Below are 16,490 nucleotides of genomic sequence, written 5' to 3' on the forward strand. Positions count from 1 at the left end.
ATTAATATTTAATACACAAAACGTTTTTACTGTTCATGATAAACAAAATCCCTCACACTATTAATTTTCAGTGGTCTTACTTTAGTACGAATGATTTCTTATCCATTTGAGTTAGTTTTACAGAAACTGAGACTTGCCAACCTCACCTAGTCCCTAACGATAATGAGAACACGTGGCCTCATTTTGGTCCAAGTTTGGCTTTTTGGGCCTATTTTTTTTTAATAATAATTATTTTTTAATGCCCACCCGTTTACTTTTAACACAATGTAATAAATTAATCACACGTCTCTATCTACTTTCCGACACGTAAGATCAATTGAATATAACATTTTTTTTTTAAAAAAAACAGTTATTTACAAATAACAAATTTTTTTAACCACAAAGTTTATTCAGATATACAATTATAAAATTATTTTTATAAAAAGGGAAGAAAAGTATCTCTAAAATATTCTAAACCAAAATTCCTGGTCCGAATTATTGAATTCCAAAAATGAGAGTTTGAAACGAAATTTATACTAATGACCAAATTTACAGAACCAAAATCAGCCCAGTACCGAAATTAGTAAACCTAAAAACAATTGCCACCAAAATAAAAATAAAATAAAATAAAATAAAAATAGGTATGTGAAAAAAATTAGGTACAGTTAAAATTTAGGTTAGTTCAGAAAGCACGCTGGCCATCCCCCAGTCTCCCCTAAATGTGAGGTTTCTTAACCATCATTCAATTCATTCGTTTCTTATATTATGGCAACAACATTAGGACATTTTTTATGATATACATATTTTCATTTACGTAATTTTTTTTCCCGATTTTAACGTCCATTATTTAGTTGGAAGAAATTAATTTTTACTTAAAATGAATATCAAATCAACTAATTTGATGGTCTTTCTCTCCGATTTGTGAAGATGGGCTAAAACACGACCGATTTTACATTTATAGCTTTTTTATTTATTATTATTAATCTTGAAATTATTAGTTTAAACTAAATTAGTTGAAAGTTAAGTACAAATACAAAAAAGAAAGTTAGGTATAGCCGCGGTATTAAAACCCGTACGTGAACTCTAACTAGTTATCTCATTTACTCTCCCTATACCAAAACCAAATGGCGAAAACACTAACGGAACAAGCACAACAAGAGTCCCTTCATCCAAAATTCATCAGGGACGAAGACGAAAGGCCGAAGGTTGCGCATAACGACTTTAGCGTCGAGATTCCGGTGATATCCCTTGTCGGGATAGATGAATCTGGGGCCCTCAGGGATGAAGTGTGTCGAAAAATAGTAGCAGCTTGTGAAGACTGGGGGATTTTTCAGGTGATCGATCATGGAGTCGATGCAAAACTCACAACAGAAATGACTCGTTTGGCTCGCGGGTTTTTTGACTTGCCGCCGGAGGAGAAGCTTCGTTATGATATGAGTGGAGGCAAGAAAGGTGGTTTTATTGTCTCCAGCCATTTGCAGGTATATACACTCGTTCTTTTGCATTCATTATTGAATATTTTTTCATTAATATTAATATAATATTTTGAAGATACGATACATAATGAATTTAATTTATTTGTATATATATACATACATGTTTATAACTTAAGGTGATATAATGCATGACCCTACTTATTGTACGTGAGACCTTACAAATTATTCAACACCACAAATCGCTAGAATGGAAATTCAAGTTTTGAGCAAAAAATCACATTTTAAGAATATATATATGGTTAAAAATAATACATTTTCCCCCTAATTTCCTTATTATTGCTTGTGGTTTTGATTAATTTGAAAGGCCATGCTACTTGTTTGGAAGTTTGTTTTTTACTACAACATCATTTTTAGAAGGTCACGGGAAAAAAGACTAGAGTTAAAAAACAATGAAATTTATTTGATCGACCGGAACGCGACCATATTCTAGATTGCATTTGCATGCATCACATATTTGTAATTCTTAATAATTCATAGATATAAAAATTATACTTTAAAAAAAACATAAAAAAAAAGAACTTTATCTTTAATCATTTATGTATGCCAAACAAAGTACAACCTCAGAAGTATCCCTCAGCCGTTGTCACAAATTTAATTGAAAATGACTAATTAGTTCTACAGATGAAATTAATTAGGTAAAGCTTAAATTAATTTAAAGTTAAATGTATACGTTTTCAGAAAAGATCATTTGAAATTTTTCTATATATTAATTATAATCAGTCTAACAGACATTTTTCTTTCGAAAAATTATAATTTCAGTTTGGTATGTTTTTTGTTTTAGTTTTCATCCACTAACTTGGATTTTTTTGTTTTGATCTCATATCATCTTAAACCACTAAATCTATTAAACATTGCTTATTTAGAATTAATACTCACCCACATGACTCATATATCAAGAATAAAACTTATATTATACACATTAAAATCTATCTAAAAAAATAAAGAGAAACGACAAGTTTTTTCCTCTCATTTTGAAATATATATTGGGTAACGTTGTGTCATTTTTTCTTTTTTGTTTAGATTTATTTTGATGTGTGTAACATGAGTTTATTCTCGCTATATAAGCTACGCAGAAAAACATCGATATCAGATAAACAATATTTAAAGGAGCTAGTCTTTTGGAAAAAAAATGAGCAAAATAAAAAAAAATCCAAATTAGTAGATGAAAACCAAACATTAATAAGTTACCGGACTAAAATTCAAAACATAACAAGTTACATGACTAAACATAAAATTAAACAAGAGCCTAAAAAATAAATACTTTTCCTCTGTTTGAAGGGTGAAACAGTGCAAGACTGGAGAGAAATTGTGACATATTTTTCGTACCCTATGAGGGCCCGAGACTACTCAAGATGGCCCGAAAAGCCTGAGGGATGGCGGGCCGTGACGGAGGGCTATAGCGAGCAATTGATGAATCTTGCTTGCAAATTGTTGGAGGTTTTATCTGAGGCAATGGGACTTGAGAAGGATGCATTAAGTAAGGCCTGTGTGGACATGGATCAAAAGGTTGTGGTGAACTTCTACCCCAAATGCCCTCAACCGGATCTCACACTCGGGCTGAAGCGACACACGGATCCGGGTACGATCACTTTACTGCTCCAGGACCAGGTCGGTGGGCTTCAGGCGACCCGGGATGGTGGCCAGACTTGGATCACGGTTCAGCCAGTTGAAGGGGCTTTTGTAGTCAATCTTGGTGACCATGGTCATGTGAGTTAATAACATTTTTTTTAAGAAAAAGAATAAAAAAAATTACTGTTCTAACAACATAACGTAAAAGATACATAGAAAAATTTCATTGAACAATTAAATAATGAAGATTATTCTTGAAAAGGTATTAATTAAAGAGCTAGGGGAATCTATTAATAATGTTGATCTTCGTCCTCAAGCATGCAGTATCTAAGTAATGGGAGGTTCAAGAATGCGGATCACCAAGCGGTAGTGAACTCAAACTGTAGCAGATTATCGATAGCAACATTTCAGAATCCATCACCGGATGCCACTGTTTACCCTTTAAAGATCGGATATGGGGACAAACCGATACTCGAAGAACCGATAACATTTTCGGAGATGTACAAGAGGAAGATGGGCAATGATCTCGAACATGCAAGGCTTAAGAAATTGGCTAAGGATCATCTTCAAAAGACGCAAGCTGAATCAGCAGAGGATGAGGTGAAGAACAATACCAAACTGCTTCCTGTTAATGTTAAAATTTCCAAAGGAATGGAAGAGATTCTTGCTTGACCACATATTACTTTTAATTGAGATGGACTTCTTGTTTTCACTCGATCAGTGATGGGATACTCTGCTTTGGTTAATAAATGCAATATAATACATTTAAACAGGTTATGGCATTTTATAATATCGGCCTTTTGATATCACAAGATTCCATGGGAACATATGATATAAATTAAAGGATTCCGCATGCGTTTCTAATGACTTTTCCCGAATTTTCGATTTTCATACTTTCTATGTATACTTATCATACATAATCTAGATTGTGTTTTCAAGAACATTTCGAATATTTTGTTCATTTAAATCAAATAAATATCTAGTATAATTTATTTGAGTTATGTAGAACTACTTGGTTGGTTGATCAAATAGATTGAGGATTCTTGAATCTACCAATAATTACTTTCTGCAGCTACAGTTGCCTTTCAATTCAGACAGATATTTTGAGGTGTATGTCTAATCTTAATCCACGTACTAGTTTGTTTTTTTCATACATATTCATATAATTGGAAAAATAAATTAACAAACAAATTTCATATTTTGCTTTTATTTAATTCGTTCAATAAATTGTTGTACAAATGTTCTAGACTTGATTAATAGGAGTGTAATAGGGAAAAAAATGAAAAATATTATTAAATATATAAACTAGCGTATATATTTAGGATAATTGTAAAAGAATATGCATCATATTACATATATATGTATTTGGGATTGAGGGAATGTATAACTCTATTTATTTTTAAAATTATATAAATCGGAAGTTATTGATTACCACCGAGGCTTTGTTTGGAAAATTAATTGTTTTTCTGCTATCAGCTATGTATCGGTTCTGCATGGTTTTCAAGTGTTAATTCAATTATATCCTTTGGCCATTGGGGTCCCAACGGTAGACCCAATTAAAGAGATAACATCATTCTTTCATATGATTCAATGTATTAGTTCACATATTTAAAAAAAAAACGTGATTTCACTTTTTGACCATTGGAGCAATAATCCAAGTAGATATGGCAACTAGTATGGACGAGGACGAGTTTGTCATCTTTATTCTCATTCTGTCCCCGAATTCCATCTCCACCCTTATACCCGTCCCGATTCCTATTTTTCCGAGTTCGAGGAATCCCCGAACCCGAAACCGTGCGGATCAAATCTTAATCCTCGTCCTCATACCCATTTCAAAAATATTAATGAAATAAGACGAGGGTAGGTTCAAATATTTTTTCGAACCAAAACTTATTATTAGTGATAATAATATTATTAATATTTTAAAAATAACATTATTATATTATTAATATTATTTTATTATTAATATTATTTTCGGGCGGGCTCGGGAATGATGATCATAATCTCATATTCACCCCAAACTACTTCGAGAATTTTAAAAATCACTGATCCAAAAAAATCGGAGATCTCCATTTCGAGTTTTTCTCGCGAGGTCTCGAACCTGTTGCAAAAGTTGTCATCCCTACACCCAATGATATATATAGTCAAATTAATCGTTTCCAAGGAACCTTACTAGGATTTCCCACAACTGCATCAATTATTTGAAACTGATTATTCTCGAATCTATCATATATTGTATATCTTTTCTTCAAAATATTTGCAGCAACGATAAATTAACCAGTACTTAAAAATAGAAATTGATCTGCTACTTATTTGCTAATAAAGAAGTTCAATAAGTTCAGAATTTTTTTAAATAAGTTCAATACGTTAGAGCATAAAATTCTACGTAAATTCAATATATTTTAAAAATTTATGTTTATGATTAAAAATATATGTTTGTAAAAGACTATTATTAATTTTTATGATTAAAAATATATGTTTGTAAAAGAGTACTATTATTAATTTTTAAATAGGGTATCTTGTTTGCTTTTAATTAACTTTTTTCGTGAGTATCGAATGCCATTTTCCTGGCATACCTATCATTGACTTACAACATCAAAATTTATAAAAGATTTTTAAAAAATTAAAAATCAAGAAGAGTATAATATAAGGGTGAACTAAATCAAAATTTAACAAAAATTTTTTTTATTTAAATTCATGATTTACTTCGATTACCTCGTGCATTATGCGTATCTTGGGGTGTTCAAGCACATATTGGTTCAGTTTTAAATAAAAATTCAAACCAAACCATGTTTTTATCGATTTTACAAAATTTCAAACCTTCGGTTTCGTTTGGTCTGGTTTTGGAGGACTAATTTTAATTTTTAAGTTTCAAAGTGAATTAGTGAATGAGATGTTATAATTTGATAAAAGCATCAATTGATATTTGATAGAAGTTGAGTAAACATTTTATTTCATCATAAACTAGATTTTATTTTATCATAAAATGGAATGATTATAAAAAATAAAAAAAATAAAAAAAAAAGACCTAGACGTGCATTGGGATTGTATTTATGTATATTTTGGCTAAAATATGCAATATATTAATTCTCAATATCAAAGCTCGCTAATAACACAATATAACTTAAAATCAAATGGAATATACATATATCCAAGAAAAATCACGTTAAATTAATAAAATTTATTATACGATTTTTTTATAGAGTATGTCTCTTGTGAGACGATCTCACGAATATTTATCTGTGAGACGGGTCAACCCTAACAATATTATAATAAAAAGTAATACTCTTAGCATAAAAAGTAATATTTTTTCATGGATGACTCAAATAAGAGATACGTCTCACAAAATACGACTCGTGAGACCTTCTCACATAAGTTTTTGACTTTTTATATTAATGTAAATAGTTTGAATATGTTTGATTTGGTTTATTTTTATACAAAATTTAAACCAAACCAATTTTTACTATTCGATAGATTTTAACATTAATTGAAACCTGATTACCTGAAAATAGATCCAAACCATGCGGTTTGATTCATTTTACAAGAGCGCAGTACTATATTATTCCCTAAAAGCGTCTAAACCAAGCGTACTGGAAAGAAGACTGATAATAAACCATAACAAGAACCACCACCAAGACGATCAACAAACCCACCGGAGAACTCCCCTCCTCCTCCGCCCATGACGCGTGCCTCTGGATTCCAAAGTGGTGGCGCCACCACCTGCGGCGGAGCATCATCATGTTCAGCACCAGAACCGCCACGAGTGGCAGCAGAATGAGGCCGAACCTCAACCCCATCTTGCTTCTTTCCACCTTTTCTTTAAACTCCGAATAAGATGCAAAATACAGTAACATGATGAAGATCCCGAAAAACACCACTAATGGCAGAGGCGGCAGCGATATTGAATCTAGGGTTTGATCTTTCCAGCTTATACCCCTCTTGTCTCTTACAAACCAACCCATTTTCTATTTCGTTTTCTTGATTATTTCTTCACCGTCTGGAAAATATTTCTTGTTTTCGAAATTTAAGAGTTGATGGATGAGAATATATACGAGGATAACTAAAGTTTATAATCAAAATATGTGTGCTTTAGCACAAATTCTGCTTTTTATTTTGATTATATTATATGGATGCCAAACAAAATATAAGTCATATTTATTTACACTCATAATGCAAGGGATCGATGCAAATATGGTTGTTTACCTTTTTAAATTCATCATGAAAGTAAAGAAAAGGAAGAAGAATATATTCTCTAATCAGCGATCAATATATTGCTACATATTAGTTGTGGATCACAATTCAAAGTACTGATGTTCCCTTCATATATGTTATACTTGTATAAAATGATAAATAATATACACTTATGTTTAAATATTTTTGTTTTTTTGAATGCTTTAAAAAATTATTAATGAAAAATTCAGATTAGAAAGAAATTCCAAAATTATATCAAAGAATAAGAGAAAATTGTACATGGTTTTAAGAGGAGAAAAATTTCTAATGGAAATAAATGATTACAAAGAAATTCAATCAAAATTTTAAGAAAACCGATATTTTAAAAGAATAAATAGATAATTATTTTAGATGAGTTGAAGTTGTAAGTTGGTCCTATAACTTGGCCTGATTTTTATTTTTGGTCAATAAGTAAACTTTTATTGTTAGCAACTTATCTTCGATTATCTTAGAATTTTAATTTCTTTTTTCATTGGAGTGTTGATATTAATCGCTTAATCTGAATTTTTTTTAAAAAAAATATACAGAATTGAAGCATCTAATTAATTTCGTTGACTATACATACGGTCTGTCCCAATTTGTCTAGACCTGATTAACCGTGAATTTTGAAAATAATAACTCTATCAATGTTTCAATCAAGATTCAGTACCTAGACATATTTTTTTAGGAATCAGTACCTGACAAATCTATTCTTTTAATTTTAACCCTTATAAAGCAAAATTTAGTTTTTTACCCTTTATTATTTAAATAAATATATTATTTTATCCACAAAAATTATATGTGTCTTCTCCATTTAAAATATAATTTTAAAAAAATATTGTTTCTCAATTATTATGGAATAAAAGTAAATACTTATTTTGACATACAAAATACCTATTATGGGGTTTCAGATACTTGATTTCGCACTTTGAATACTCCAAATATATAAGAAAATACTATATTTTCGAGCATTCACCATAAATTCAGTCATTATTGGCCTTTTCATGAAAAATGTATTATGATGACTTATTCATTTCATTTTATTTTTTAAAAAAACAAATGTCATCACCCATCATGAAATAAGATTAAATATTTATTTTGACCTACAAAATACCTATTTTGGAGTTTCAAATACTTGATTTGACTCTTTGAATATTCCAAATGTGTAAGAAAATACTGGATCTTCTAGCTATCACAATAAATTCAATAATTGTTGCTATTTTCATTGAAAATGCATTAAGATGACTTATTCATCTAATTTTTTAAAAAACACAGTTTCTCACTCATTGTTGAATTAGAAAAAATACTTATTTTGATCGATAGAATACCTATTTTGGGGTTCTAAATATTTGATTTGGCTATTTGAATACTTCAAATGTGTAAGAAAATACTTAAGTTTCAAGTAATATTAAATGACTTTTGATGGTGTCATTTGTAAAGTTAAAATGTGATACTTAAATTGGTACAAATATTATCTAATTAGAATCTATAAGTACACGATTTTACCCCGTAAATACTCGTATCCAATTATTCGTGAATACCAAAATATAATTTGAAGTTAATATTAAGTGACGCCGATGATGATATTCGTGAATTAAAAATGTGATACCTAAATTATTACAAATAATACATAATTCGAGTCCACAAATACTTGATTTTACCTTTTAAATACTCAAATTCGATTGAGTATGTCAAAATATATAGTTCGAAGATAATATTTAATGTTTTTTGATGATGAGATTTGTGAATAAAAAACGTGCTACCTAAATTTGTACAAATAGTACCTAATTTGATTTCACATATACTTGATTTCACCTTTTTATGACCCAATTTTGATTATTTTGGGATATAAAAAAATATAGTTTCAAGTAATATTGAGTGACTTTTGATGTTTCATTTGTGAAGTTAAAATGTGATACCTAAATTATTACAAAAAGTATCTAATTCGAGTCTACCAATACTTAATTTTACTCCCTAAATGAGAAGTACTTTGAGTTTGCAAATACTTGATTTCTTAAATGAGATACTCATAATATGTATTAAAATACTGGATATTTGAATAAGAAACGTAAGTTCACCAAGTGTACGTTGGTATTTTTATGAAAGATACGTTTGAATGACATATTCATCTCATTTAATATTTTTTTTTAAAAAAAAATTCTCAACTAAGCATGAAAATTTTAAAGTACTAATTATTACTTGAGAAATACCTAATTTGAGTTTGCAAATACTTGATTTCGTAAATAAGATACTCACAATATGTATTAAAATACTGGATATTCGAATAGACAACGTAAATTCACCAAGTATTGATATTTCCATAGAATAAGCATTTGGATGACATATTTATTTAATTTAATACATGATAAGATCCGTGAAAGAAAAATGTGATACCTAAATTGTTACAAGTATTACATAATTAGATTCCACTGATAATTGATTTTACCTTTTAAAAATTCAAATTTGATAATAAGTATCATGAAAGAATATTGATACATATAATGAATGATTACCAATAAATATTATGAATGAATACTAATGAAGATGATATCAAATAAAGTATTGCCTTGTCATTTAATGAATACCAACAAGTATTGTAAATGAATATTAATGATATTATAAATTAATACTCATAAGTATAAAGGAAAAAAATACTCATAAGTATAATGAATAATTACCAATAAGTATTATGTCAAATAAGTATAATTATCAAATAAGTCATTCAATGAATATCAAAAAGTATTGTAAAGTAATATTGATGAGTATTTTATAAATCATTAATCCAAGAATCGATATATATGCTTAAAGTGCAAACTTCAAGCTCATTTACGTACTATGTTCATAATGCATCTACCAATTAGTCCATGATGAATAATGAACTATGTTTATTTATTTAAATGACATGAATAAGTATCCTAATGAATTTTCCATGGAAAGATTGTATATTCGAATATCCAGTATTTTAATGCATATTATGAGTATCTCATTTACGAAATCAAGTATTTGCAAACTCAAATTAGATACTTACACTACAAGAAAAATCGTATTTAACAACACATCAAAGAAAAATCGTATTTAACAACACAATAAAGACAACGGTTTTAACAAAAACCGTTGTCTTTTTACTTTTAACAACGGTTTTAACAAAAACCGTTGCCGTAGCCTAAAAAAATCCGCTCAAAGACAACAGTTTCTTTAAAACCGTTGTCTTTGATATATCTACGACAACGGTTTTTAAAAACCGTTGTCTATGAGCGTTTTTTTTGGGCTACGACAACGGTTTTTAACAACCGTTGTCTATAAGCGTTTTTTTTTTGTGGGCTACGACAACGGTTTTTAAACTGTTGTCTATTAGCGTTTTTTTTCAAGCTACGACAACGGTTTGTTAAAAACCGTTGTCTTTCAACTGGTTTTTCTATAAATTTTGTTTTCTATATTTGTTTTTGCGACCGTTTAAGTAAAATATGTCGCTAAAATTAGCGACGGTATAACCGTCGCTAATTTAAATATTGCGACGGTTTAAGTATTTCCATCGCTAAAATTAGCGACGATTTTAAGTAAAACTGTCGTCGATGTAGATATAGCGACGAATTTACGAAAACAGTCGCTAAATTTAGCGACGGTTTTTGTATAACCGTCGCTAAATTTAGCGACCGTTTCGGTAAACCATCGCCGATCTATAATTAGCGACAGTTTATATTTAACTGTCGCTATATTTAGCGACGGTTTATTATAACAGTTGCTAAATAAAGCGACAGTTCTTGTAAAAGCGTCGTTAATTTTAAATCGGCGACGGTTAAAAAAATAACGATGGTTCAAGTCAAAACCGTCGCAAACTGTCTATAAACAACCCCACCCTCAGTCCATTTTTTACCATACCACTTCACAACACTTAAAATTTTTCTCTTTTACACAATTTTAATTTCGTTTTTCACTTTAAATTTTAATAAATTTTTAAAATCAAGAATATAGTATTTTCGACAGTAAATCAAGAATATAATTATCATTGTTAGTTTTTTTTGTATATTTATTAAAATATTAAAATTGAAATTTTTTTTATTTGACTGAAAAAAATAGCGACGGAAAACATAAAAAACCGTCGTTAATATTAGCGACGAAATTTAAAAAATACCGTCGCTAAATTTAGCGACAGTATATAAAACCGTCGCTCTTTAGCGACCATTTTAATTACGACCGTCGCTAATTTTAATGACGGTTAACAATGATTTCCGTCGTAAATTAATTAAACAACCGTCGCAAATTGTAATTACCACAACACTCCAAAACCGTTGTCTTTTAGCGAATTCTTTAACTACAGGACTTTTAACAACGGTTTTATATACTTACGACAACGATTTTTCACCGTCATCTTTAGACGTCTACGACAACGGTTTTTCACCGTTGTCTTTGAGCACACCCTCTAACCACAGGGCTTCTAACAACGGTTTTAAAAGACCTACAACAACGGGGAAAAACCGTTGTCATAGGCCTTTTTTCTTGTAGTGTTATCAAGTAAAACTAAGTACTTTAAAATTTTCAAGCTTGTTTATGCTTTTTTTTTACAAAAAATATATTAATTGAGATGAATATATCATCCAAATGCATATTCCATGAAAAGCCAACACTTGCTGAACTTACGTTGCATATTTGAATATCCAGTATTCTATTACATATTATAAGTATCACTTATATCAAATCAAGTATTTACAAAATCAAATTAAGTACTTCTAATCCAAATACATATTCCATGGAAATACCAACACTTGTAGAACTTACGTTGCCTATTTGAATATCTAATATTTTAATACATATTGTGAGTATCTTATTTACGAAATCAAGTAAAACTAAGTACTTTAAAATTTTCATGCTTATTTATGATTTTTTTTTTACAAAAAAAATATTAATTGAGATGAATATGTCATTCAAATGCATATTCCATGAAAAGCCAACTCTTGCTGAACTTACGTTGCATATTTGAATATCCAGTATTCTATTACATATTATAAGTATCACTTATATCAAATCAAGTATTTACAAAATCAAATTAAGTACTTTTCATCCAAATACACATTCCATGGAAATACCAACACTTGAAGAATTTACGTTGCCTATTCGAATATCCAGTATTTTAATACATATTGTGAATATCTCATTTACGAGATCAAGTATTTGCAAACTCAAAATAGGTATTTCTCAAGTAAAACTAAGTACTTTAAAATTTTCATGCTTATTTATGATTTTTTTTTTACAAAAAATATATTAATTGAGATGAATATGTCATCCAAATGCATATTCCATGAAAAGCCAACACTTGCTGAACTTACGTTGCATATTTGAATATCCAGTATTCTATTACATATTATGAGTATCTCTTATATCAAATCAAGTATTTACAAAATCAAATTAAGTACTTCTCATCCAAATACACATTCCATGGAAATACCAACACTTGTAGAACTTACGTTGCCTATTTGAATATCTAATATTTTAATACATATTGTGAGTATCTTATTTACGAAATCAAGTATTTGCCAACTCAAATTAGGTACTTCTCAAGTAAAACTAAGTACTTTAAAATTTTCATGCTTATTTTAGAATTTGTATTTTTTTTCACAAAAAAATATTAAATGAGATGAATATGTCATCTAAATGCATTTTCCATTGAAATACCAATACTTCGTGAATTTACGTTGTCTATTCGAATATCCAGTATTTTAATACATATTGTGAGTATCTCATTTACGAGATCAAGTATTTGCAAACTCAAAATAGGTATTTCTCAAGTAAAACTAAGTACTTTAAAATTTACATGCTTAGTTGGGAATTTAATTTTTTTTACAAAAAAATATTAAATGAGATGATTATTTCATCCAAATACACCTTTCATGAAAAGACAAACAATAACTGAATTTATGATCGTTCGAAGATCCAGTATTTTCTTACACATTCGGAGTATTTAAAGAGTCAAATCAAGTATCTGGAACTTCAAAATAAATACTTTATATGTCAAAATAAGTACTTAATCTTATTTCATAATGAGTGAGCAACTATATTTTTTAAAAAATAAAATGACATGGATAAGTCATCATAATGCATTTTTAATGAAAAACCAACAATGACTGAATTTATAGTGATTGTTCAAAAATATAGTATTTTTTTACACATTTGGAGTATTCAAATAACAAAATCAAGTATCTGAAACTCCATAATATGTATTGATATTTTAGTAGATGGAAACACACAATTAATTTGGTGGATAAAATTATATATTTATTTAAATAATAAAAGGGCAAAAAAGTAAATTTATCTTTGTAGGGGGTTAAAATTAAGTTTGTAGTGTTGTCAGGTATTAATTTATAAAATAAATCATCTAGGTACTGAATCTTAACTAAAAAATGTACAGATGTATTTTTTTCAAATTTGCCCTTAATCCTATTTCTTTTTGTTTCGTTTATCTTTTCTGCTAATAAAAAAATTATGGCGTCATCGATTATATCTAACAAAAAAAAATGAAATTCTATCTATTATAAATATTATATCACTTACAAATTTAAGAATGCATTTGTAAATTAATATTTGTACAATTTAATATCTNGGTGGGTTTTGGATGAATAGGGAGAGGTAAAGAAAACAAAGAAAGAAGAGGTGGAGATGCAGAAGATGAAGAAGGGAGGTAAAGCAGGTGATACTGATAAGGATATTAAGAAAAGGGAAAGGAAAGTCTTTCATTTACCAGGTCAAAAGAGGGACCCTCCTGAGGAAGTAAGCTTGCCTTTTGCCCCTTCAGTTTGAATTTGATGTGTTAGTGTTTTAAAAATTGTGTTCCAAATTGGATATTTTGGAAGAATTTGTGTTTTGAATTGGCTTTTCAGAGAGACCCATTGAGGATTTTCTATGAGACTTTGTATAAGCAAGTGCCCACCAGTGAGATGGCCTCAATATGGTGAGGTTTCTTTCTAACTTTTTGAAAATTTGTTTGGTTCGATTTGTTTTCTTCGTTGCAAGACTGGTTTGTTATTCATTTGGATAGCGAGTTAATTTGGAATTATCCTGGAACTAATACATTATCTATCTCATTGATGTTATGGTGCGATATTGACTGCATGATTGCTTCCCAATGTCTCTCTCTATTTTTTTTCTTTTTTTCATTTTGTTCTTTCTTTTGCTAGAGTAGATGCAACTTCAAGTTTTCATCCCCTGTGAGTGTTGTGTGGTTTTGGTGAGTGTTATGTGGTTATATGTCTTAATTTTGATAGCTAAGCTCATTGAAAGTTCATAATTAATGGATTGGCTGTTCTACTAGTAGCCTGAATGTAAGCTTGTTCATCTGTCTTCGCAAATATATATTTTTTTCATTTTGTATATTCAAGTTTTATTGTTTAAAGAAACAATTATTTGTCAATTCGGCGATATGTTTGAAACAAAATGAAGCATGTTATTACAAAACACATCTCTCTAATCTTCTTTTTTTTCGCCTTTGGTTTCTCATGAAAATACCTTGATTGAATACTATAAATACTGTTGCTATATGATGATAGTATGAAAGCTTGAATCTGAAAATGCAAGAGAAAAATGGAGTAGTTTTTTCTTTCTTGGACTTTTTTTGTATGGGATTTTTATGTGATTCTTGTGGAGCCTTTCAGACCATCTTTCTCTACCTAATCAGAGTAGAATATTAGCAATTTTTTGCGCTCGCACTGTGCATCATTGGTGTTGTGCTATCATAGAGATTCTACAATAACCGCTAGAGTTTCCCGCTGTACAGGTTGATATTTTACATGATTTAGATATATTTCTTTTCAAATCACTGTTGAAATTTTGAATTCAAACCTAGAACGAGATCCTTCACTTGAGTATAGTCTATTGTTTTCCCCTGTTTTTTCCTCTGAAGTGCTGCTATAAACTTATAACATGGCATGGAATAAATACATTCATAATTGAAGGAATGAAATGTGTTTTGCTAGAGGGAATTGTAATCTGCAGTAATTTAGTGTTCATATGAAATTTTTTTATTTTGATTGCCCTTTCTTATCAATCTTTTGGTCTTCCATATAACCTCCCTTGCACTTGTACATATCATACGATGTGGTTGTTGTACATATGTGGTAGTCTAGCACTCTAGCTCAAAACACTAGAGCTTACATTTCATATGTATAAACTACCTTCGACAGTACTATTTACGAATATGCATTGCCAACTAGAATGAACGTAAGTATACAGTCAAAAACATTTGCTAATATATAATTCCAGGATGATGGAGTTTGGTTTACTTTCAAAGGATGAGGCCAAGAAGGTTTTCGAGAAAAAACAGAAAAGGGCACAGCAACAAAAGCTCGGTACCCCAACAAAAACTGTTGTGGTCAAGAAGAAAGCAGAATCAGTTACAATTGTGAGGAAATCAGCCGCATCCCCCATTTCAGTACAGAAAAAAAAGACGGCTAGTTCGAAAGTTGTAACGAAGCAGTCAAAGAAACGCAAGAGCAAGGACAACTCTTCAGAAGATGATACAGATGAAGATTTTGGGGTAGGTGTTAAAAAAGAGAAGAAACGGAGAACATCTTAGACCAAACTTTGGATTATTTCTCCTGATGTTCCTTTGTTTCTTGACTAAAGTGTTCTAATTTTACTCTCGCCTCATCAAACTATTTAACCAGACGGGAATCTGCAGTAATAGCCTCATATTTGTTCCTCGCTTCTGAATTTTTGAGTGTTCATCTTTTCCTTTATTTTTCTTGAATGGTATTTGTATTGTGCTGCAATTGCAGTACGTTCAAAGGAGATTGATACAAAATTCATATCTCAACATCCTAATGGCTAATTGCATGTATCAAAGTATAGATTTGATTTTTTGTAAAGTAGTAGCAAGGAGTCTAAATCTCCTGTATTTTAAATTATTTAAAATTCATATCTCAAATGCTCTCTATATATTATATATTTTAATATTAATATTTCCGGTAATATATGTTTTTTTTTTCCTTTTTAATTTATTTCATCGTCATGGCGCTCCAAAAGATGAGCGATAGACCTAATTAGTAATAAAAATAATAAATTAAGAACAGGCTAACTAAATGTCTGTCGTGTCATTCTTTTGGTCTATAGATGAAAATTATTTTGTATTAAAAATATTCTTCTAGCTTTTTAAATCGTATTTTCAGGGTTTTTTTAGCTTTAATTTCGGTATAAAAATAGAATACAAACGTTTTGAATAAGACGAGATTAATGGACAAATATGATTTA

The 16,490-nt window shown here is 29.6% G+C and overlaps 2 protein-coding genes across 2 annotated transcripts; both read left to right on the forward strand.

The window, feature by feature from the left end:
• The first annotated feature begins 1,070 nt into the window (after positions 1-1,070).
• Positions 1,071-4,164, forward strand: LOC140971561 (naringenin,2-oxoglutarate 3-dioxygenase-like). The gene is made up of 3 exons (XM_073433879.1): positions 1,071-1,460; positions 2,754-3,182; positions 3,369-4,164. The coding sequence occupies exons 1-3, from the start codon at positions 1,104-1,106 to the stop codon at positions 3,714-3,716; spliced, it is 1,134 nt and encodes a 377-aa protein (XP_073289980.1). The 5' UTR covers positions 1,071-1,103; the 3' UTR covers positions 3,717-4,164.
• A 9,688-nt stretch (positions 4,165-13,852) lies between these two features.
• On the forward strand, positions 13,853-15,979 carry LOC140971562 (uncharacterized). The gene is made up of 3 exons (XM_073433880.1): positions 13,853-14,015; positions 14,126-14,196; positions 15,504-15,979. Exons 1-3 carry the CDS (start codon positions 13,905-13,907, stop codon positions 15,814-15,816), a joined length of 495 nt encoding a protein of 164 aa, XP_073289981.1. The 5' UTR covers positions 13,853-13,904; the 3' UTR covers positions 15,817-15,979.
• Positions 15,980-16,490: the final 511 nt, after the last annotated feature.

The sequence above is a fragment of the Primulina huaijiensis genome, chromosome 2, assembly GCF_012295235.1.
Source record: "Primulina huaijiensis isolate GDHJ02 chromosome 2, ASM1229523v2, whole genome shotgun sequence".
NCBI lineage: Eukaryota > Viridiplantae > Streptophyta > Magnoliopsida > Lamiales > Gesneriaceae > Primulina > Primulina huaijiensis.